Source organism: Cervus elaphus, chromosome 31, assembly GCF_910594005.1.
Source record: "Cervus elaphus chromosome 31, mCerEla1.1, whole genome shotgun sequence".
Taxonomy (NCBI): domain Eukaryota; kingdom Metazoa; phylum Chordata; class Mammalia; order Artiodactyla; family Cervidae; genus Cervus; species Cervus elaphus.
Window position 1 is genome coordinate 52,167,424 of NC_057845.1, and position 22,934 is coordinate 52,190,357.

The 22,934-nt window shown below is 43.7% G+C and overlaps 1 protein-coding gene and 1 pseudogene across 1 annotated transcript; both read right to left on the reverse strand.

Moving 5' to 3' along the window:
* Nucleotides 1–12,340: 12,340 nt before the first annotated feature.
* On the reverse strand, nucleotides 12,341–13,762 carry LOC122687396 (annotated as a pseudogene).
* A 171-nt stretch (nucleotides 13,763–13,933) lies between these two features.
* On the reverse strand, nucleotides 13,934–22,489 carry DPPA4 (developmental pluripotency associated 4). The gene is made up of 7 exons (XM_043892561.1): nucleotides 22,378–22,489; nucleotides 20,579–20,729; nucleotides 19,275–19,441; nucleotides 19,141–19,191; nucleotides 18,760–19,021; nucleotides 15,803–15,998; nucleotides 13,934–14,092 (listed from the first exon to the last, which is right to left on the reverse strand). The coding sequence occupies exons 1-7, from the start codon at nucleotides 22,396–22,398 to the stop codon at nucleotides 14,062–14,064; spliced, it is 879 nt and encodes a 292-aa protein (XP_043748496.1). The 5' UTR covers nucleotides 22,399–22,489; the 3' UTR covers nucleotides 13,934–14,061.
* Between the last annotated feature and the right edge of the window lie 445 nt (nucleotides 22,490–22,934).

Here is a 22,934-nt window from a genome sequence, read left to right on the forward strand (position 1 = left end):
CCCCATCTATTTGCCATGAAGTGATGGGACCAGATGCCATGATTTTAGTTTTCTGAATGTTGAGCTTTAAGCCAACTTTTCACTCTCCTCTTTCACTTTCATCAAGAGGCTCTTTACTTCTTCACTTTCTGCTGTAAGGGTGGTGTCATCTGCATATCTGACGGGTAGCTTTAGCTTAGTACTATAAAGTATCCAAAGTGCAAGGACTCAGTCTCGATTTGCTTAAGAACTGGGGGGGCGCAGTGGTAAAGAATCCACCTGCCAATGCAGGACATTTGGGTTCAATCCCTGGGTGGGGAAGATCCCCTGAAGGAGGAAATGGCAACCCACTCCAGTATTTTTGCCTGGAGAATCCCATGGACAGTGGAGCCTACCAGGCTACAGTCCATAGGGTCGAAAAAAATCAGACACGACTGAGCACACACAAATGCATGGTTGGAAAAGTAAACTATGAAACTCCAACCAGACTCTCAAAATCAAATCCTTGAGCACAAGACAAGATCCAGAAATCCGTGCTTTGAAAGCCCTCAGGGTAGTTCTTCCTGCACCTAAAATCTATAAACTTTGGCTAGATCAGGGTGTGACCAAATGGTTTTAGATTAAGCAGACAATGCTTGGAATCCTGGCTCCTCCCTTTCAGGGTGGAAACTGAATTGGCCCATAGAGATTCAGCCAAGAAAACACTTCATCTCTCCGCTTGGGTGTGGCCCCACCTGACAGGCTTTTTCTGGATGATTTAGAAGAGAGTTGATCTGGTAGCCAGTACAGAATGAGTCCAGTGCCTTAGGTTAAGATAGGACTTTGAGTGGAAAGACCATTCATTACCGTATTTCTTAGCATTTATTACAATGTAATTATCTTATTTATTTTCTTAGGCTTTTTAATCTCCTGCTTTTTGAAAACATTACACTATGGGAAAGTTCAAACATATAAAAACAGACAGTAATATCTTCAGTCCTCATGGATCAGTCATCAAGCTTTGACAACTGTTGACCCCCAGCTAACCTGATTCAGGCTTCCTTATTAGCTCAGATGCTAGAGAATCTGCCTACAATGCAGGAGACCCCAGTTCAGATCCCTGGGATTCCCAGGAAGATTCCCCTGGAGAAGGAAATGGCAACCCACTAGAATATTCTTACTGAGGAATCCCATGGACAGAGGAGCCTGGCAGACTACAGTCCATAGAAGTGTTAGTCGCTCAGTCGTGTCCAGCTCTTTGCGACTCCACAGATCGTAGCCCGCCAGGCTCCTCTGTCCATGGGATTCTCCAGGCAACAATACTGGAGTAGATTGCCGTTCCCTTCTCCAGGGCATCTTCCCAACCTAGGGATCAAACCCAGGTCTCCTGCATTACAAGCAGATTCTTTACCGTCTGAGCTACAGGGAAGAGAATGGGACACAACTGAAGCAATTTAGCATGCACGCAGTCTGATTTAATCTGAATGGCCACCTACTCTCCCTCCCTTGGGTTATTTTGAAGGAAATACCAGACTTAGTATCTTTCACAAATTCAGGAAAAGAGGACTTTTTCTAACCACAGTTATATATGGACCTATGAAATAAAATGCATTACCTAGGGCTTCCCTGATAGTCCAGTGGTTAGGAATCCGCCTTGAAGGGCAAGGGACACCAGTTGGACCCCTGATCCAAGAAGACCCCACATCCCAGGGAGTGACTAAGACCGTGAGCCACAACTACTGAGCCTGTGCTCTAGGGTCCAAGGGCTGCAACTACTGAAGCTCCTGCACCGAGAGCCCACACTCTTACAAAAAATGCCCCTGCAGTGAGGAGTCAAGGGGCCCCCGCCCACCAACTAAACAAAATTATAATACATTTCTAAAGTCTTTTTTAAATGCATTACCTATTTCAAATATACTTTACTTACTACATAAGTTAAATATGTAAAGCATTGTATTGTTTTGTCTAGATAAATGTTTTTCAAAAGCTTTTTTCTTTTCAGTCAAAGGAACATACTCTATAATTTTGACCCCTGCGTTGCAAGGCAGTTCTAACATATAAGAGAGAAAACTGGAGGCACTCTGGTCGAAAGTTAAAAACCTGTAAGAGAGCTCCCAGAACACTGTGGTTCTGAGAAACAGCAGTTCTGGGCACTGTGGCACAGTGTCCCTCTCAGGCAGAAGGGATAGCTGCTGAGTTCTTCCATTTCCTGAGGAGGAAAGAATAACTTGCACTCTGAAAGATGTTCCCAACCTTGCTACATCATCCTTCATTTCAAGAATCCCCACTTACAAGGATTACTGAAATTTTATTTCTACTTTACAGCACTAGTTGCCGATCTTCACCTTCTGATCAAGAATATATTAGCCGATTTCTTTTTCTTTCTTTTCTTTCTTTGTTTTTACAGAAAAAAAAAAATCTCTGTCAGGAAGCAACAGTCACAATTAGGAGAATCTTAAATTCAGAATCCAAACTAATAAGGGCTATCTTGTGTTCTGTACTGACTCAGAGGATGTGGTTAGGACAGAGCCTGACAGTCAGGTGAGATGAGGAAGCAAGGAAAACTTTCAATGAATGGATAGGGAGTTAATCTGGCTGTAGATTCTTCAATAATAGTTGCAAATTTAGCCCCAGCAGCAAGTGATCTTGGCCAGTCGAACCAAGTCTTGTTTCACCTTCCTCTTTCCATATTGAATGCATTCTGCATTTTCACCAACATAAATCTCCTATGAGACATGGAATAGCTATGAGACAAGTTGACGATTCATGTTGTCCTCTTGACATGGCTGAAGATCGGTGCCAAAAATTTTTGGAGCCCTGAGCAATGGCCACTATATGAGGATTGTGGGTGAGGAAGGATGGGGACTCAGGCCAAGAAATGTAAACTGAAGTTATTTCCTCCTATGTCGCTATCAGTCATTTGTTCCCTCCTGAGTTTTCCACCTCTCACTCTTTACAAATTCTATCCTACTAGCACTCAAAGGTGTTTAACTTCATCCCACTTAAAACACTCAGCTCTTTTAACACGATCATTTTATTTACTTACTATTCGCTCTCTCTCTGTTCTTTCCCAGTTCAACTTTCTGAACACATCTTTTCTTTATCTTTTAGCTGCACTGGACCTTCATTGCTGTGTGCAGGCTTTTTCCAGTTTTGGCGAGTGGAGGCTACCCTCTAGTTGCAGGCTTCTCATTGCGGTGACTCCTCGTTGTCGAGCACAGGCTCTCGGGCACGTGAGCTTCAGCAGTTGCAGCACAAAGGCTCAGCAGTAGTCGCGCCTGGGCTTAGGTGCCTTGCGGAAGGTGGGATCTTCCTAGACCAGGCATCAAACCAGTGTCTCCAGCGTTGGAAGGCACACTCTAAACTACTGACCCACCAGGGAAGCCTTGTACACATCTTTTTACTCTGTCTAGTTCCTTTCCACCTTCGTCTAATTGTTTTTCTGTCTCCTTTCCCACTCCTAAAATATTGATGTCCATCTATTCTTGATCATGTTTTATGCTTCTGTAGAACAGTTTCATCCATTTTTCCAATTTCAACTTCCATCTACATGCTGATGAGTCCTACATATATATTTCTAGCCCAGTCTTTTTGCCTGCCTTACTGACCCAAGTTGTGGTATATCCTGCTTATGCCTTTCAAACCTAACAAGAAATAAACGCAGTGGGCTGCCCCAGCAGTCCGGTGGTTAAGACTCCACGCTTCCATTGCAGGGGACATGGGCTCTATCCCTGCTTGAGGAAGTTCTGCATGCCCACCTGCTGCATGGTGGAGTAAAAAAGAAAAAAAAAATTGAAGAAGAGAAATAAACTCAGTGACATCCCTACCAAATTTTTACCACTTTTGGTATTTCTTCTCCTTGAGATGTATTATCATCCACCTAGCCATCTAAAGGTGAAAACATAAAACACCCCTTTTCCTTAAATTCCAATAGGTTTAAGTCCTGTGGAGTCAAAGACATATCTTGCTTCCTATTATTTCTTCTTAATTCTACTGCCATTGTCTTATTTCTTGTCTAAAGCATCTCTAATCATTTATTGAAATTTCTTGCTGACCATAATACCTCCCAGCCAACCTATTCTTTTTTCTTAATTGAAATACAGTTGATTTACAATGTTGGGTTAGTTTCAAGAGTACAGGAAAGTGATTTGATTTTGTATATGTATGTATGTATGTATGTGTGTATATATATATGTGTATGTATATATATATGCATATATACATATTCTTTTTCAGATTTGACCCAGTATTTTTTTAGCATGTACATTTAAAAAAATTTATTTATCTTTTAATTGAAGGATAATTGCTTTACAGAATTTTTCAACCCATTCTTGATGCTGTGAAATACCAATATATGTTACCTCAAGCTGAGTTTCATGACTAGGGAATTTAGAATCTATGCACACCAAGGTGGGATAGGAAGCAGTTTGAGAAGTTTCAAATTGGCCTTCCTGCTGCAATAGTTCTTATTCCTCATGCCAAGGACCCAATATGACAGTTACTTCACGTGACAAATACATCGATTCCAGTTTTTACATTCAGAGACTGGACAAACAATCCCTGGTTTTCATAAAAAGCAATGGGCCTCCTCGAGCTAGACTTTAGCCAGGACTCAGCTACTACTGGGCTCCTTTAAGCCCCCAAGCTAAGAAGAAGAGGGTCATGATGATAATTTGAGATCATAGTCAATACAGACCCTGTGTCCAATAGTCTTTAAAGGTCTCATTTCTCTTTTCCAGTGTACAGTTACATCATTAAATGGCTATATATCCCTTTGGGGAAAGACTGGAGGAATGAACATAAGCAATATATACTTTGCTTTTTATGGTGGTTATAGAGTCCTTCATAGGAAGCCAACCATCTCATCAACTAGTGGATTCTAGATCTAAAAATCAGTTCATGTCTGGGAACTAAGCAAGAGATGGTGACTTTTTTTATTAGAGTGACTGCCCTCAGCCTCCTGATTCTCTATTTTTTTTTTGCCTACACTGTTTGGCTTCTGGGATCCCAGTTCCCCAACCTGGGACCTCCAGGGAAGTCCTCCTGCTCCTCTATTCTTGACTTTAATTGTAGGTGTTAAGAAGCATCTTTTTTCACAATAGGTAAGTGTACCAGTGGAATAGGAAATGACAATGAATTCCAGTCTTCTTGCCTGGAGAATTCCATGGACAGAGCAGCCTGGTGGGCTATAGTCCATGGGGTCACAAAGAGTCAGACACGACTGAGTACTCACCAGCAGATGTATCAGATTATTGTTACACACCTTGAACTTATACAATTTAGTTCAGTTCAGCTCAGTCACTCAGTCATGTCTGACTCTGCGACCCCATGAACCACAGCATGCTGGGCCTCCCTGCCCATTGCCAACTCCCGGAGTCCACCCAAACCCATGTCCATCGAGTTGGTGATGCCATCCAACCATCTTATCCTCTGTCATCCCCTTCTCCTCCTGCCTTCAATCTTTCCCAGCATCAGGGTCTTCTCAAATGAGTCAGATTGTACAGTGGTTTATGTCAATTACATCTCAATAAAACTAGAAATTTTTAAAATAAAAGTATTTGCTCACCTCTACATTAAAAAAAAAAAAAAAATGAAGAAGCATCCTTGTTGGCTTCCCATCTACTTTGACCCTAGGCACCACGGTCTATTAACCATCTCCACAGCCTCCTGGGAACCAAGCCACCTTGGCTTCCCTCCAACCCTCCTGGTATTTGTAGCCTCCTGGTTTCTGCTTGTTAAGTGGCACCATCTGGCTCATTGACTTCAGGGCCCATCACCCCCAGAATGACATTAACTAGCCCAGTTCTGTGCCAGCCTCACCTACCATCATCCTGATCTTCAGAGGACCATTGACCTTCTCAGCAATACTGCCTCCCCTTCTCCATCACATTCCTGATGGCCATGGTGAAAGCTGGGCCCTCCCATGGAGCATCCTCTGGTGGGTTTCCAGCCTCACGTAACATTCCTGCCCTGCAGGTCCACTTTGCTCACCTCTTTATTCCCTCCTCCACCCTCTGCCAGGGAAGCTTGGGCATTTATACTTTGCTTGGCTATTATTTTCCCCCTCTCCCCAGACCTCTAAGAATCATCCTAGCTGTGACTCTGTCCCATCTCATGAGATCCTTGCTAAGAGCTTAAATCCTGTGCAAAGAGAAAATATTCCCCCAACCCAGTGAATTCTTGCTTATCTAATGTCATGCTAATGTTAAGTCGCGTCAGTCGTGTCCGACTCTGTGTGACCCCATAGATGGCAGCGTGCCAGGCTCCGCCGTCCCTGGGATTCTCCAGGCAAGAACACTGGAGTGGATTGCCATTTCCTTCTCCGATGCATGAAAGTGGGAAGTGAAAGTGAAGTCGCTCAGTCATGTCTGACTCAGCGACCCCATGGACTGCAGCCCACCAGGTTCCTCCGTCCATGGGATTTTCCAAGCAAGAGGACTGGAGTGGGCTGCCATTGCCTTCTCCGATCTAATGTCATAGTCCAGTCCTTTTGATCAACTGCTTTTAAAAACTAGCGAAAGAATTATCCCCCTAACTCCTGCCAGTACATGCTGGCTAATGTCTACAGATCCTTCAGTGTGTGTTCTCTTTCCTCCCTTGCCAGACCCATCACGTCCTCAGCTGGGTTATGCTGGAATGTAATTCTCAGCTATTGGCCTAGTAGCTGGGAGAGGAATCTGGAGGACACTTTTGATGGTAGCACCTGTCATGACTATCTTTGGGAGGAGGGGGGCGGGGGCATTGTGCAGCATCCTCCAGCATGCAGGTTGTGTTAGCTCTTACTAGGGGACTGCAGATCAGCTCTGAGAAGTCTGAGAATTCACAGGGCTGTACAGAGCCAACACTTTCACGGGCGTCCATCCCAATGTCCCCACCTGATGTTTCAGGGTCCAAGATTTTTCCCAATCAGTTTGCTGACTTTAGCATATTAGACCTGCTTTGGCTAAAATGTTAAGGCTCTGTAGCTCTGCAACTTTAGCTATTAGAGCTCCTGTTTGCCGTTCAGCTGTGTCCACTCATCTAACAGCAGGAGATGCGGGCCTCTGGAAATTACTAGATGCTTTTTGGCTCTCACATCTCATATTTAGTCTTCCAAGGCTTGTTAATGGCCCTCAGTTTCTTATTATCCCATTGATGGACATTAATACAACTTACCAGTAAGCAGCCAACTCCACTAACTTTATAGGATCTTTGACACCTTTATTTTCCAAATGCCTGAATTATAGCACTTATGAGGGCATTCCCCTCCTACCAGGACGTTTTGCCAGACTTCCTCCAGTGATACCTTCAGCGACTGGACCACCGCTGTGTGCCAGGGACTGTCCGTCCTCTGCACAGAGCTCAGAATGCTGCCTTTCTGTGTTCACCAGCAGATCAGTGAGCCCGTTCCAGAATCGCATTGCTTGTTTTCTTCTGACTGCTTCTGGCATGGTATGTATTTGTTCATGTCTTTCAAGAAGCAGATGGCATGAAGGGACTGGGTGTGCAAGAGACTTGGTATAGAAAACAACCGCAAAGGAAAATAAGAAGGGAGACAGAAGGCCAGGAGAGCTGTAAGACTGTGATGTAGGTCTGACCCATGTGAAGGGCAGGAAGGGGGTTTGGGTAGAAGAGTGTTGATATACAGGGCCATTCTAAGGGTGTTTCAGCAAGGCTGACGAGGAGTCCTTGAGTCTAAGGCATAAGACTGCCCCAACTTTAGAATCCCTGCTACTCTTAGTGGCTGGGAGGAATAGATGGAAGTTATAGAGCAGGTGTGAACTTCATAGCAGTGGTGTGCAAGATGGGGCCAGTGACCCGCAGTACAGAGTTGAAAGGCACGTTTGCATGATTGTCACACCACAGAGCTATACTCCCTTCACTAGAATCCCTTGAAGAAAGAAGAGAAATAGAGGACACTCAGATTGTGGCACCCTCTTCTGAGCACATCAACACTTTATTCTTTTCTCTGAAATTATAATTACACTCAGTGATGAGAAAAGAACATGGGCCAAATCACTTGGCTTAGAAATCAATTCAGGAAAAGCATTGACATCTGCCGGTAGTAAGTGAGCTACAGCCAGTGAAGAGAAGCTTTATGGAAAAAATATTTTCCAACTTATGAACGGTTAAATGGTAAGTGTCTTGTTCCATCACTTTATTTCCATTTGAAGCTAATTAAAATGAAGCTTCTTGCCCCTTTTCTGACCAGCACTTTTATCAGTCTTACCAGAGACTTTCTGGGTCCACAACGCAGAAGTGGTACTACCAGCGGCTAGGGCAACTGCAACAGGATTCTCCCATCTTGATCTTTTTCTCAAATGTAATAATTGTACAGACTCTTAGTCTGAGTTATTTATCACAAATCTTTTAGCCATGTGAAAGGTAGTGACTACTTCAATCTTCTCGCCTCATGTAGGGCGTTGCTGAGGCATTGCTGAACTCTCTCTTTTTGGTTCTTTTAGTTGATATATGTGTATATATATATATTTCTTTCATTCTTAGCAAGATAATATCAGGTCTCTTCTCAAATGTGACAATTTCTGGACCTTTTCTGCTAAGGTGAGCATATTCTACAAACAGGTCTCTCTCATGATCAGTGTCCAAAAGTAAGATACTACTACCATTTTTTTAATGAGTGCTATTTATTTCAATAGTTCAACATGGAATGTGGAGAGAGTAATGTATGAGAATAGACACTAGGAATAATGTCCTCCCCTTCTTTATCTGCCTGCTTTCTTTATGGCCTTTCTTTATGCCAAAATTAGGCAAAATGATTCAGTGTAAGAATTATGATTTTATACCACTAATGCCTTTCCAAAAAGTGACTTTAAAAAATAACGCGTGTTTACACAAAATTGCTTTTTCTTTCCTGCAGAGAATAAGAGAGAAATAAAAAGTTAATAAAAGAATTCACATTCCCATCTTTGTTCTAAGCAGCACAAATTCCCAATTTACTAACCTTGCTATCACTACTCAAATTATGTTGTTGGCACCAGCTACATAAAGTGTCTCAAGGTAGCCCATCCATAGGAGCAGACTGGTTGGCCAGGGAAATATTCTGTTTAGAGCAACTTAATAGTTGATATTCTCTTTGGGGCAACAGAAACTAAGAAAGAATGAAATAAAATAGTCATAAATAACATTTGCATAGACCTTCAATGAATGAAGTATATTATACATCTCTAATTAATTATATGAGATGTTAATATATTAATGTGTCTCATTTATTTTTATAATCCTGAGATAAATATCATCATCATTACTATTTAGGTAATGGATAATATCAACCATCTACTAAAATGGCACATGTGGTCTCAAACCTAGGTGTTGGACTCCTGACTTCCTTAGTCTTTGCGAGTTATTAACACTTTACAAAACGCACATATGTATCATCTCCTTTGTTTTATAGGCCCCACCCACAGGTCAGATCATTGCATTAGATACTAGTTGAGTTATATTAACAAAGTCTTCGAATTAACACAGGTGATGATTACCTTCACTTCACAATACCCTCCACACTACATACAACCCACCTGCATTCCATTTGTCGTTGTTCAGTTGCTAAGCTGTGTCCGACTTTTTCTGACCCCATGAACTGCTACACTCCAGGCTTCCCTGTCCTTTACTATCACCCTGAGTTTGCTCAAACTCATGTCCATTGAGTCAGTGATGCCATCCAACCATCTCATTCTCTGTCATCTGCTTCTCTTCTTGCCCTCAATCTTCCCAAGCATTAGGGTCTTTCCCAATGAGTTGACTCCTTGCATCAGGTGGCCAACGTATTGGAGCCTCAGTTTCAGCATCAGCCCTTCCAATGAATCTTGAGGGTTGATTTCCTTTAGGACTGACTGGTTTGATTGCCTTTCTGTCCTAGGGACTCTCAAGAGTCTTCCCCAGCACTAGCGTTCCGTTACTGCCTTCTTTCACTCTACATAACTTCTTACACACTGCGTTCTCCTTAAGGCCAGATATTTGCTTACAGAGGAACATATTTAAATGCATTCTTATTGCAAGAAACATAGCTATCATTAACCACATTATGACGCAACCCCAGATATTTTTCTAGAGTTAATCCATAACTCTAGGCCTACAACATACCACTTTTCTCATCACACGTTGGCCCGGAAGATTCATCAGGATCCCAGCAGGATTCTTGTTGCAAAACGTGGCATGCTGATTCTGAATTTATGTGTAAAGGATTCCTTAAGTCAATAATAATACAACAAATAATCCCTTCTCCCCAAAAGAACAAAATTCTTTAACTGCTATTCCATCAAGAATCTATATGGAGGGTAAATTAACACCACAATTAAGATACTGCTGTACACTCAAGTGGGCTTCCCAGGTGACGCTAGTGGCAAAGAACCCTCCTGCCAATGCAGGAGGTGTAAGAGACCTGAGTTTGATCCCTGAGTTGGGAAGATCCCCTGGAGGAGGGCATGGCAACCCACTCCAGTATTCTTGCCTGGAGAAGCCCATGGACTGAGGAACCCGGTAGGCTATGGTCCATAGGGTTGCAAAGAGTGGGACATGACTGAAGTGACTTAGCACACACACATACATTAAAATGGGTAAATTTAACTGTATGTAAATAAAACTGTATGTTCAATAAAACTAAGGCTAGAGAGAGTAAATAAATTCCGAAAGCCACACAACTTTGAAGTGGCTAATAAGTGCTTGGTAATTACAGATCACTTCATGTAGAAAAGGTAGAGGCAAAACATGGTAGATATTACAGCAATTACTCTTGCTGAGTGCCTGTCACTTTCCTAACGTAATTTTTGAAAAAGAAACTTTGTTTCAACCTAGCAAAGGTGAGCTGTTAACTTCACTGGCTTTGAGGATAGAAACTTAACTTTTATCTAGCTGCCCTCAAAGTTTAAGCTCTTGTGTTTTTTTCCCCGTTTTTTTAACTATTTTACTTGGCTGTACCAGGTCTTAGTTGTGACATGCAAACTTTTTTTGGAAGAGCTTTTTATTCAGAGAATGTAATTTCAAAACCACAATGAAATCTGAAGATGTCCTATAAGAAGGGATAGCTGTATGATAGAAGTATGTGAAAGCATTGGTTTGACAATTATACATGAGTTCAAGTGGAAAGTGGCATGTGAACGCTCAGGTGAGGAATGTGGGTATCTAGTTCCCTGACCAGGGATCAAACCCTTCCCCCTGCATTGGGAGCTCAGGGTATTAATCACTAGACCACCAGGCCAGTCCCTTTTGTGTTTCTTAACAGTAAGATATAAGTGACTTTCAATCCAGTATAGATAAAAAAGATAATTTTAGTAGTTTTAAGAATCAGAATATATCAAAGAATGATACCAATGAAGCAAGATTTAATCAGGGCTTTTGAGGAAGAGCAGAAGAAGTTCTGACATTCATTTTCGTTAGAGCTACATGAGTCCTGAGACAGAGAAAATCCTGCCCAGTCTCTGTGAGCCTCTTATATAACCCTCCTCAGTTATAAATTCTCCTCATGTCCTCCTTTGTCATCCATCATAAGAAAAAAGAGGGCCTCCTCAATATATTATATATATATGTGTATATATATAATATATACTGAGGTCTCAGTATACAGATCCTAGGAGTACAGACCTGTGACAGACACCATTTCCTCTCTGATCACCAAACCCTTTTCGAGGTAAAATTTACAGTAAAATACACAGATTTTTAGTGTCCTATTTGATAAGTTTTGAAAAATGGTAGTCAACTACCTAGTCAAGACAGAAAATACTTCCCTCACCAAAGAAGTCTCTTTTTGCCCCTTCCAGGCAATGACTCCCACCCTATGCATTAGTTGAATAAAGAGAAGTGTTATTTTTTCACTTTGGGTAGTAGACTGTAGATGATGAAAAGAGTTACGGAGGAAGAACACGGCGTCAACACAACAGAGTTTTTCCTGTCCAAGAGGTAACTCACAGCAATTACTTTCCAAAAGAATATAGACAGGGCAGAAGTTTATTTTAAAATATAGATTTCTAAGTAAGTTGCAATCTGTCTCCTTTCCTAATTCACTTCAAACTTTTTCATTCATCATTCATTGAGTAAACATCTATTGAGTTACCAACCATGTGTTTGGCAGTTCTAGGAGGCTGTGATGTCCACATGCACAAACAAAATTGACAAATCTTTTTATACTGTTGGGGAAGACAAACAAATTATAAATTAGAGGAGATAAGCATTAAGGAAAAGGGGGTGTGGGGTATAAGGCACTTTAGCAAGGCCTTGTAAGTCATTACAAGGACTTTGGTTTTCCCTCTGAATCAATAGGATTCAAGAAAGGGTTTTGAGCATTGTCATGATCCAGTATATTTCAGAAGGATCACTTCACATACACAATGGAGTATGTTATTTTTCAGTGTCTATAATCAACTTTATTTTAATATAATCTAAACACATATCATTTAGAAAATACCAAGAAAAATGTATGTACAAGTGTTGATGCTATCGCATTTGGACAAAGCTGGCAAGTTCCTGCTACGAGCATATCCCAGGAGATACCACGGAGGAAACCTAATATATTGGAGTAGATGTTATGACATTTGGCCCACAGTTTGTTAGCCCTCAGGGTTAACCTGAAGTTGTCAATGTTTGATACTAGATGTAAAACATCTCATAAAACCATTTCATTGATTTGCTATGAAATCAAAACCCTGCAATCATTAAGACTTCTTATACACATGTAAATTTTTAAGCAGACTGTCATGTTTTAAGTCCAAGTTTTCTGGAATGGTCTGCAGTGCTAATCTTGCAAACAAACCATCAATCTCTATCCCATCAAACAGTTTGATATCTGGTACAAATGCCTCTTCAACAGCTCTTAAATCGTTTACTTCTTCCTGTAATTTCAACTTATCATAGAATGAGGTGAAAAAGTCACTTCAGTCAACATGTCTTGGTGCAACACACAACGCATCGATATCGGCATTTTTTGGTATGCACTCCTAATCTGTAAGATCCAGATGTAAACATTTCCCCATCAGCATGTTCAGTTACAGATTGCGGAAGATTCTTGCTTTTGCCGATTTCTCGTATCCAGTCTTTCCCCAAATTAACTTTCCCAAAATTAAAATCCTGCACTGAAGTTCCTCCTTCTCTTCAAAAACCCCAAAGGGCTTCAGAGTCTCCACTAGTTTCTGTGTGAGTAAGCAGTTAGTCTCCTTGGGGGCTGCTAGGCGGGCGGGGGAACAAATGCCACAGCGCTTCTGTGGTGGGTGTTTGCCGCGATCCCTGCCTTGTAACTGCAAACAGCTTGTCTCAGCCGGCACCGCCCAGCGGTCCTCCGCCCTCCTCGCCTGCAGCCGCCCCCTACTCTGGGCAGGATCCAGAGATGGGAAGGAGGGGCGTCGGCTGCCTCAGCCCTGGCCCAGCCTCAGTCCTGCTCCGGCCTAGAGTATTTTTATTTTAAAAGAAAAGTTTTAATTTTAAAATTTTCTAGTTGCCTTTTTACTAGATGCACTATAATGTATCATTCAATCCAGAACACTTAAAAAAAATTATATATAACTCACATATACATAAAATAGACGTCTTAAGTGCATAGGTTGTGAATATTTACATACGGATGGGTGCATCTAGGTAACTGACACCAAACAGAAGGTAAGCTCACCTAATTACGCTGAGACAAGAGGCATCGTCAGGACTGATTACTTCCCTGAGAATAGAGTCTTTGGGGCAAGAATATTGTCAGTGACAACACGTTTCTGCTTGTACCATGCCTGGTGATGATAAAGTTGAATATCTGATTGAGGTGTACATGACCAAATTGCAACTGTTGCCTATAAGATCTGTCTTGTCCAATGTAGAAATTTACTTGAGGCATTTTCAAGCAAATTAATTCCATTCGGTGACTTAGTATTTTTAAATGTCCCCATCTCCTTTATCCTCTGCTCCCTTAGGGCTGGTCATCTTTGGAGAGACAGTCACTTCTGCTTGTGTTTCCCATCAACTTTCTTTCTTCACGTGACCTTGTAAGCAGGTTGTGTACCCTGGACGCCGGAGGCATGGAGAGAGTGGAGTGGCCCTGAGTCCAGCTGTCTAAAGTCACCGTGGAGTTGATTGTAGTCACTTCTCTATCATTAATTATAATCATAGCTGTACCCTTTTCCTGCTATTATGATCTCACTGCAGGCTTTTTGTTAAAACTTTATTCCTACAAAGCAAATGAAATGTTTCAGAATTGAGAGGAAATATCAGTTGCATTCTTGAAAAGAACCAAGAAACCCACCCTGAAATCCCAATAAAATCTCCCTTAAACTTTAGGACCATGTGTGGAAAGCATGTGGCCATGCCATCAAGAAATGACAATATTCAAGTTATATTATTCTCTAATATGTTCTCCTCCCGTGCAGCTCATGGGCAGGAGAGACCCCACTGGGAATGTAAACCATTTGCCCAGTGGCCCAAGAATGTTATTAAAAGGCTACCCAAAGTGACCTCCATTGTATTCAACTTGCTTGACAAAGGATTGTGGCAGGAAACAGAACAGCCGAAATGGGAAAGAGGAGTGCAGACTGACATCCTTCCTCCTGTGGGATGGGTACCTGTGCCAGGGCCTGAAGGCTGGCGCTTCTGGCTGTGGATGGGGACAGTCTCGCTGGAGACTCTTCCCCCCACCGCCTGAGTCTTTAGTTTTCCAACTGCCCCAGACCTCTGGCGTTCAGTCATGATGATACCAAACGTGGGCCCCTAGCAGGCCAACAGAGAGCTTGGAATGAAGCCCAGGATGGCTTCCTGCACAACTGTGGGGTGAGGAGATGGATCCCTGGGAACCAAGTCTGGGCTGAGCCAGCCCCTCTATTCAGAGGGATGGATCTCTTTCCATCCGCCTCCTCCATAGGCCCCTCTCCTAAGCTAAGCCCAGAAGCACACTCAGCCCTGTCCAGCAGAAAACATTACAGTTCCCTCTGAGCATCCTGCCACTCCCCCATTCGCGCCTTTCAGAAAAGTCCTCCCATTGCAGCCTGCGCTTCCCTCCTCCCCTTATTCAACCAACCCAAATCCTCTACATTCTCCACTGCTTCAGTCCTTTCCAGTCTATGATGTTATCTGTCTCTTCTTCAGCTTCATTTGATATGCCACTGCTGTTCCTTGAAGCTGTCTTCAGCCCCAAAGCAGCTCTTATCCTTATTCTTGTTTAAGTGTAATTCCCAAATAATTATCTAGTAGCCAGGTTTCTTTTTTGGCACCTATAGAAGGTGCCAGGCCCTTTAAACACGAGAAACTGAATTATCCCACATGATTTCTCTAATAGATCTTGTATCCTACCCTCCTCGGCTGTGTAAGCCTCGGTTCATTTCCTTGCTTAAAACCTTTCAGTGGTCCATCACCCAGGGATGGTCTGAAGCTTATTTTCCACGACATTCTGTCACTACTGGCAATTTCTTAGGATAAAGTCCTTTCACAACCTTGGCATTGATCCCTATACTGAAAAATGATCTTACAGCCTCCTTTACATCTAGATAATTCTTCCTTTAAATTAAGAAACTTCCCGTTTGATCACAGTCATCGCATGGTGACACAGTTGTTTACATAGCAGTTATCCGCATTATACTGTAGGCCACTTAAATGAAGGATTTTTTCGCTAGTTGTTATTTCTGTGTAGTACATATACCTGGGATATAGTAATTATACAGTGGTTACTGCCTCAAAGTTATGGGTCTCCAGGTAGATGCATTAAGCCTTGACCAAAAATGTTCTTTTTCCTAGGAATATACTTTCCTAGCGAGAAATTTTGTGAAACTCTTTACTGACAACTTGTGCTTGAAATGCAGGGCTAATTGAGATAAATACGTATCTCCTTTCTCCCTCCAACTAAAAACCGGATGCCCACATTCAGTGTAGAAAAGTACCGGGTAATTACCTGTGTACACACTCAGGGCACAGCATGTTGTCCTCCAGGTGTGGGGGTGGGAAATCGCCAGAAGGTATCAGGAAGAGTGCGGACACCCTCCTTCGCTTTCCAGGCACCCAGGCCTGCCCAGCGTGAAACTCTAACTGAGCCCAGCCGCCTGTGTTAGCTGGGAGACTTCTCCCGTGGACCACGCACCACCGGACCTCTGCGGGAGGAACAGAGAGGCAAGGATGAGCACAGCAAGACCCAGGCCCAATGTCTGAGTCTGCACCGCGGCCTTAGTGATGCAACTAACTGACCCAGGCCTAACGTCTGAGTCTGCACCGCGGCCTGTGATGCAACTAACTGACCCAGGCCTAATGTCTGAGTCTGCACCGCGGCCTTAGTGATGCAAATAACTGACCCAGGCCTAATGTCTGAGTCTGCACCGCGGCCTGTGATGCAACTAACTGACCCAGGCCTGATGTCTGAGTCTGCACCGTGGCCTGTGATACAGCTAACTGTCTTTCTCAAGTGCCAGCTCTCAGACACCAACACTGGAGACATGCTTATTCCATTTTGTTCCTCTTAGAAAATAATGCAAAAACAGCTCCTGGGAAATTTGTTTTAAAAGAAAAAAATAATACAGTTGGATGTGTAGAGGCAAGTGGGCAGATGGCCATGTGTTCTGGGGTGGGGGTGGGGTCAAACCTTACCTCTGCCCAGCTGGGATTCTAACCAAAACATTAACAAGGGGAGAACAGTTGATGAGTTCAGGCAGCACACACAATTCAGGGGAAAAAAGCAAAAACTGGCTCAAAATGGCAGCTTAGAATATTCCTTCTTATATAACAACTTCCGACAAAGAACAATACATTTGTAGAGAAGTGACAGGACAAAGGGAAGCAGTTTGAGGCTCCCACGGGTGGCAAACAGTGGTAAGGTAAATATATGAGAGGAAACTCATGGATGAGGTATGTTTGCAGGTTACTCTGGATAAATCTGTCTCCAGCAAAAGGAAAATGGATATCTTGCCTTTAGGCGAGAAAGGGAGAACCTTTTCTGGGTTTGCTGCTTCTTAATTGCCTTCAGCTCAAGATTTTTGTGGCAAAAAGCATTCATTCTGGTTCCCTTCAAGAGAAACATTAAACCAGATTAGGTCTGGGAAGGCCATCAGTTCAGCTGTCTCATATCTTAAAAAAAATTAAAAAAAAATTTTTTTAGTGACATCAATGGTTTAATGGAGAGGGGTATCTTACACATCTGAAGCAAAGTCCTGGACTAACAACCCACTGTGTGCAAAAGACACTGGGCAGGATATGGTCCCAGGTTTTGCTCCTGAGGGGCAGGGGAGGTCACTAGGGGACAAGGGTCTCAACAGACATTGTAATGAGCTAAGCAGTACATGGTCTTCCTTAATTTTATCTCCTTGATAAAAGAGCCTCTTGATGAAAGTGAAAGAGGAGAGTGAAAAAGTTGGCTTAAAGCTCAACATTCAGAAAACTAAGATCATGGCATCTGGTCCCATCACTTCATGGCAAATAGATGGGGAAACAGTGGGAACAGTGGCTGACTTTACTTTTTGGGCTCTAAAATCACTGCAGATGGTGACTGCAGCCGTGAAATTAAAAGACACTTACTCCTTGGAAGGAAAGTTATGACCAACCTAGATAGCATATTAAAAAGTAGAGACATTACTTTGCCAACAAAGGTCCATCTAGTCAAGGCTATGGTTTTTCCAGTAGTCATGTATGGATATGAGAGTTGGACTATAAAGAAAGCTGAGTGCTAAAGAATTGATGCTTTTGAACTATGGTGTTGGAGAAGACTCTTGAGAGTCCCTTGGATTACAAGGAGATTGAACCAGTCCGTCCTAAGGGAAATCAGTCCTGAATGTTCATTGGAAGGACTGGTGTTGAGGCTGAACTCTAATACTTTGGCACCCTGATGCTAAGAGCTGACTCATTTGAAAAGACCCTGATGCTGGGAGGGATTGGGGGCAGGAGGAGAAGGGGACAACAGAGGATGAGATGGCTGGATGGCATCACCAACCTCAATGGACATGAGTTTGAGTAAACTCCAGGAGTTGGTGATGGACAGGGAGGCCTGGCGTGCTGCAGTCTGTGGGGTCGCAAAGAGTCAGACACGACTGAGAGACTGAACTGAACTGAACTGAATTTTATCTCCTGTAACTCTTACAAAAACATCACGAAGTAGGTATATTATTATTAACCTACTTTACCCAGAGCAACCTGGGAACTAGATTAAATAGCTGTTAATGTCACTTACTTAACAGATGCTAGGAGATACAGGGTTTTAGCTCAGGCAGTTGATTTTACAGCCTGCTTTTACTTTTGAAGTTCTTTAAAGAAAGGGGGAAAAAATTAAGCCAGACTGCTGTCCTCTTCTGATGACATCATTCATTCAGAACAGTATTTCTCAAAGTGTGGTCCCCAGATTAGCAGTGCCTGGGAAATTCTGGAAATGTAAATTCCCAGGCCCTACCCAGACCTGAATCAGAAAAATCTGTGACTGGGACTTAGGAATCACCATGCCTTCAGGTGACATTGATAATGTCCTGAAGTGAGTCAGTGGTTAATATCAATGAAGCTTCTTTTCCCACCTGAACCAGATCCTGTTCTTAAAAAAAAAAAAAAAAGAGCTTACTGGGACTTCCCTGGTGGCCCCGTGGATAGGAACCCGCCTGCCAGTGCAGGGCACACGGTTGTATCCTTGGTACGGGAAGACTTTACAAGCCATGGAGTGACTCAGCCTGGATGCCACAACTACCTGGAGTCCGAGTGCTGTAAGTACTGAAGCTGGCTCACCTGCAAACCTGTGCTCGACAAGGGAAGGCTCACCCACTGCAACTAGAGAAAACAGAAGCCCACCCACTGCAACTAGAGAAAGCCCATGTTCAGCAACGAAGACCCAGTGCAACCGCAAAGAAATATATATATATATATATATTTTAATAATGAGCTCACCACCAGTCTCTTGTGAGTGTACTGGCTCCGTCTTCACGGCCCTGGTTGTCATCCTGCTCCAGGCGGCAAACACAGCTTCTGAGTTGGGGGCAGAAGTCGAGACAACTCCCTCAGGAGGCGGAGGAGCTCCCTCGAGGGCAGGTGGCCCCCCTGTAGGAGGAGCAGCCCCTTCGGAGCCTTCCAGGGGTAGCTCCCCCTTTTCTATCTTTATCCTTTTCGACAGTGACAGGATCCTGGCCTCCTGTGCCGTGGCAGGAAAGTTCTACAAAGAGGGTTGAAAAGATGAAAGACAATTCTTCTGCTCATCTCTTGATGTGAAAATAAATAATTAGGATGAGAACTAAACCTTCTACTGAGCCACATTCCCTACAGATTACTCACTTTTTGATGAGGGTAAGCATATTCGCAGAGTCGTTTATATCCATCCAGTTTCTAAGAGGAGAGGATGAGCGAGTTAACAGTCAGACTAAGGCTCGCGGGCCCTCCCAGGAGCCTCACCCCACCCTGACTCTCACCGGGCCTTTGGTGCTCAGCTTCAGCTGCTGGCACCAAGCTCGAATGACATCCCTGTGGACCAGGTTGACAGGCGGCAGGACAGAAGGAAGAGGGGGGATGGGGATCCGCGTCGGGGTCCTCGGAGGTTTCACGCCGTCACGTTGTGACGTGTCTCCTGGACCGCAGGCTGAGGGGAATGGGAGAGAAGGAGCAGCAGTTAACTTTCATGTAGACCTTTACCCTGTCAAGAGGGCAATCACTTTCAGTTCTCAGTAGTCTAATCCTCACCGTACCATTCAGCGACTCCCAAAAGATGACCTAACCTCCAAGGGCGTGCGTGTGCAGTCACGGCTGACTCTTCGCGGCCCGTGGACTGTAGTTCTCCAGGGTCTTCTGTCCATGGGATTTCCCAGGCAAGAATACTGGAGTGGGTTGCCATTTCCTCCTCCAGGGGATCTTCCTGACCCAGGGATCAAACCCTCATCTCCTGCATTGGCGGGCAGATTCTTTACCACTGAGCCACCTGGAAAGCCACAAACTCCAAGGGACAGAACCTCAAACCTAAGGCTGACGACATTTCTGAACCCCTGTTTTCTTACTTCCTAAAACCCCCTACTACTCACACACACTTGCTTTTTTGTGAGAGCAATAAGCCACAGACTCTGAAGAGGCTGAGACTCTAGAGGTCTTGGACCCAAGACCCAAGTGCAGTCCAAGACTGCACTTCTCTCAAGGCTGACCTAGAGAGTGCACTTCCAATTCCCAACGCAATAATAGAAAGTTTTAGAACTGAGGTCATCAATGCTCAGTGATACCTGGCCCTCTCACCATCAGACAAAATAAAGCACTCAGCAATGCCACACAGCTACCCGTGCCCAGAACTCCTGCAGCCCACCCCAGCGGGGCAGCGCTCCGGTTTCCTGATGCCCCTCACATCCTCTTACCATCCAGGAAAGCTTCGAAGGACACGCCTCCAGAACAGTCACAACTATAGTGACACTGAGCATAGGTTATTTACCTAATTATTCTGAGTGAATGACAACTGACCCTCCACCCTGACCTTGACTCAGCTTAGCATAAAGTGAAGCTTCAACAGTGGGATTTCAAATGTATGCCCATCTGTACTCAGATCTCTACACATTGAGCTCCTTATCTCCCAGCGCAGAGTAGGAGAGAGAATGCTCAGAACCAGGAGGTGAGACGTAAGGGAGGCTTCAAAGTGTCGGATTTACAGGATGAAAATGTCTTTCCTACATTTTCAGAAGAACCCCTCAGTCTTCTCAGACCCGAGGAAACACGATTTGGGGAACGGTGGCCCTCTTACCTGTGCTATTTTGTGTGTCTCTTTTCCTTTTGGTCCCCTGTGCGGAGCTTTTTGCTATCTCTGTTTCAGCAGAAGTTCCCGGTCCCTCTTCAACTTCTACTGATGTAAGCCTGCAACTCATATGTTCTTCAGATTTCTCTGTGGAGTTGCTCTGGGGACAGAGGAAGCGGTCATTGTTTTGGGGTCCGACCCACTGCACCCACTGCCTAACCTCAGGTACCTCCGGTCCAAGGTACTGAGACAATCATTGAGCTGTGTTGGCAGTGTGGAATCCCTTCCGGACATCATCTTAACACTAGGGTTTTTTTTTATAAGAAAGGGAAGCCGCGATGGGGACATGGAAGGTCGATCTGAAGGTGCAAGAAAAGAGAGGATTCCCTTGCTGCCCTGCGGTTAGGACTCTGTGCTTCCACTGCCAAGGGTCCAAGTTCAATCCCTGGCTGGGGGGTGGGGGAACTAAGATTCTGCAAGCCAATCAGCACAGCTCCCTTCCCCCCAAAAGAAAGAAAAGAAAAAAGACAGAAGAAACTAGCCTCTGCTTTGGGGAAAACCCTAAGATCTCTCACCATATCCTTTCTCCCTCACCTGGAAGGTTTTGTTCCCCTATTCCCCTCCTTGACCTCTACCAGATAAACCTCTCCTTTACTATTGCTCCAAGCTACTGTCACGAAAACTCCTTCCCAAACTATTTACTTTGCCGGAAGGGATATCACTCAACTCTACACACACCACCATCCCTTACTCCTTTCCCTTTTGTTGTAAGAAATACTGGTTAATTCAAAAGAAACAAGAGAACAGTAGGGATAAAACTGTTTGACAAAGAAACTAACATCCGTTGAGTCTATACCTTCTATCAGGTATTGTTCCACAGGACAACACTCCTTTTCTTTCTTTCAATTTTCAGATGCAGAAGTTGAGGTTCAGAGGTTATATAACTAAGGACACACAGGTAAGCATTTAAGATGGAAATCAAACCACAAATCATTATTAAAAATCTCAGTTTTGTTCCCAAATCTAAATCCTGTTACCTCCAAAATGGAAGTATGGGACAAATTAACATTTGTATGGCATCTTTACATCTCTATAGCAGGTTTACATTCATACTCAAATCTCACATTTGCGTAGCCCTTACACAAATTACTAACTTTGGGGCTGCACAAAAGGGTTTTTTTTTTTTTTTTTGGCCACACCAAGAGGCTAGTGGGATCTTAGTTCCCCAACCAAGGATCAAACCCTGGCCCCAAGAAGGATGCTGAGTCTTAACCACTGGACCACACAGAAAATTACCCCCTTACAAAAGTCTTAATTAAAATTGGGAGGGCAAAAATGACCTGGTTCTGGGAAAGAGATCTGGAGAAGGCTCAAGTTTCTCTGGCAGAGTAGCTTGTTTCTAGACAAGCCCCACAGCCTCTCCAGCCTTAATTGCTGTCCGCAGTGCTCCTCTGTATGTCTGATTTCTGATTATTCCTTGGCCCTAATGACTCAGGGAAACAGTGAAGGCAGATTCAGCGACTTTGGTTTCGAACCTGTGTCTATAGAAGGGAAACTAAAGGATCTCATCCAATATACCAGGCGATGATCCTATCCAGGAGTTTCTTTTTTTTAACAAGAGAAGGAAATTCTTAACATAAGAATCAAGGCATCTTCTTTTCTCCTCAAAAAGAAGTGAGGGATTCTAAGAGAACTCTCAGAATTCCAATTCTTAAGGCGCCTTCTGTTCTCCTCAAAAGAGAGAGTAAGTGTGCCCGACAACGATTCACCAAGACAGACAGAAGCAAACCCATTCAGACTGTACTCACCTCCTTGTTTGTGCTCCCCATGCTCAGAAAGGTCAAGGTTGATAAAATGAAGGCTCTCCTTACTGCTGAAATGGCTCCGGCCCAAGATTGCTCTTTAAAAAGTCTCCTCCTCCTTCCGCTGCCGCCGTAAGCACTTTCCTTTTCCTCCTCCCCTCTGCCCCTCCCCCGTAACATGTGAAAGCCAAGCTTGCCTGCTTTCTCATTCATGAGTGACTGTTGTATGAATGGGACTTCCCTGGTGGCTCAGAGGGTAAAGCGTCTGCCTTCAGTGCAGGAGAACTGGGTTCAATCCCTGGGTGGGGAAGAGAGAAGGAAATGGCAACCCACTCCAGTATTCTTGCCTGGAAAACCCCATGGATGGAGAAGTCTGGTGAGCTACAGTCCATGGAATCACAAAGAGTCGGACACGATTGAGTGACTTCACTTTATTGTATGAATGAATATATTCGAGGCCCTTTCCTGTGAGTTTTTTAACATTATCATTAAGGGTGTGGTTCCGGAGACTTTGGGAAATTGAAAGCTCCTTCAGAAAAATTCCAAGGGAACACTTACAATTC

Bases quoted from the DNA above. Each gene is read 5' to 3' on its own strand.
- DPPA4 (XM_043892561.1), bottom strand. From the start codon at position 22,398: ATGGGGAGCACAAACAAGGAG. The intron at 20,730-22,377 runs GTGAGTACAGTC...CTCTGTCCCCAG, and splicing joins TGGGGAGCACAAACAAGGAG to AGCAACTCCACAGAGAAATC. The intron at 14,093-15,802 runs GTAATTACCCGG...TTTGCTTTGTAG, and splicing joins TGCCCTGAGTGTGTACACAG to GAATAAAGTTTTAACAAAAA.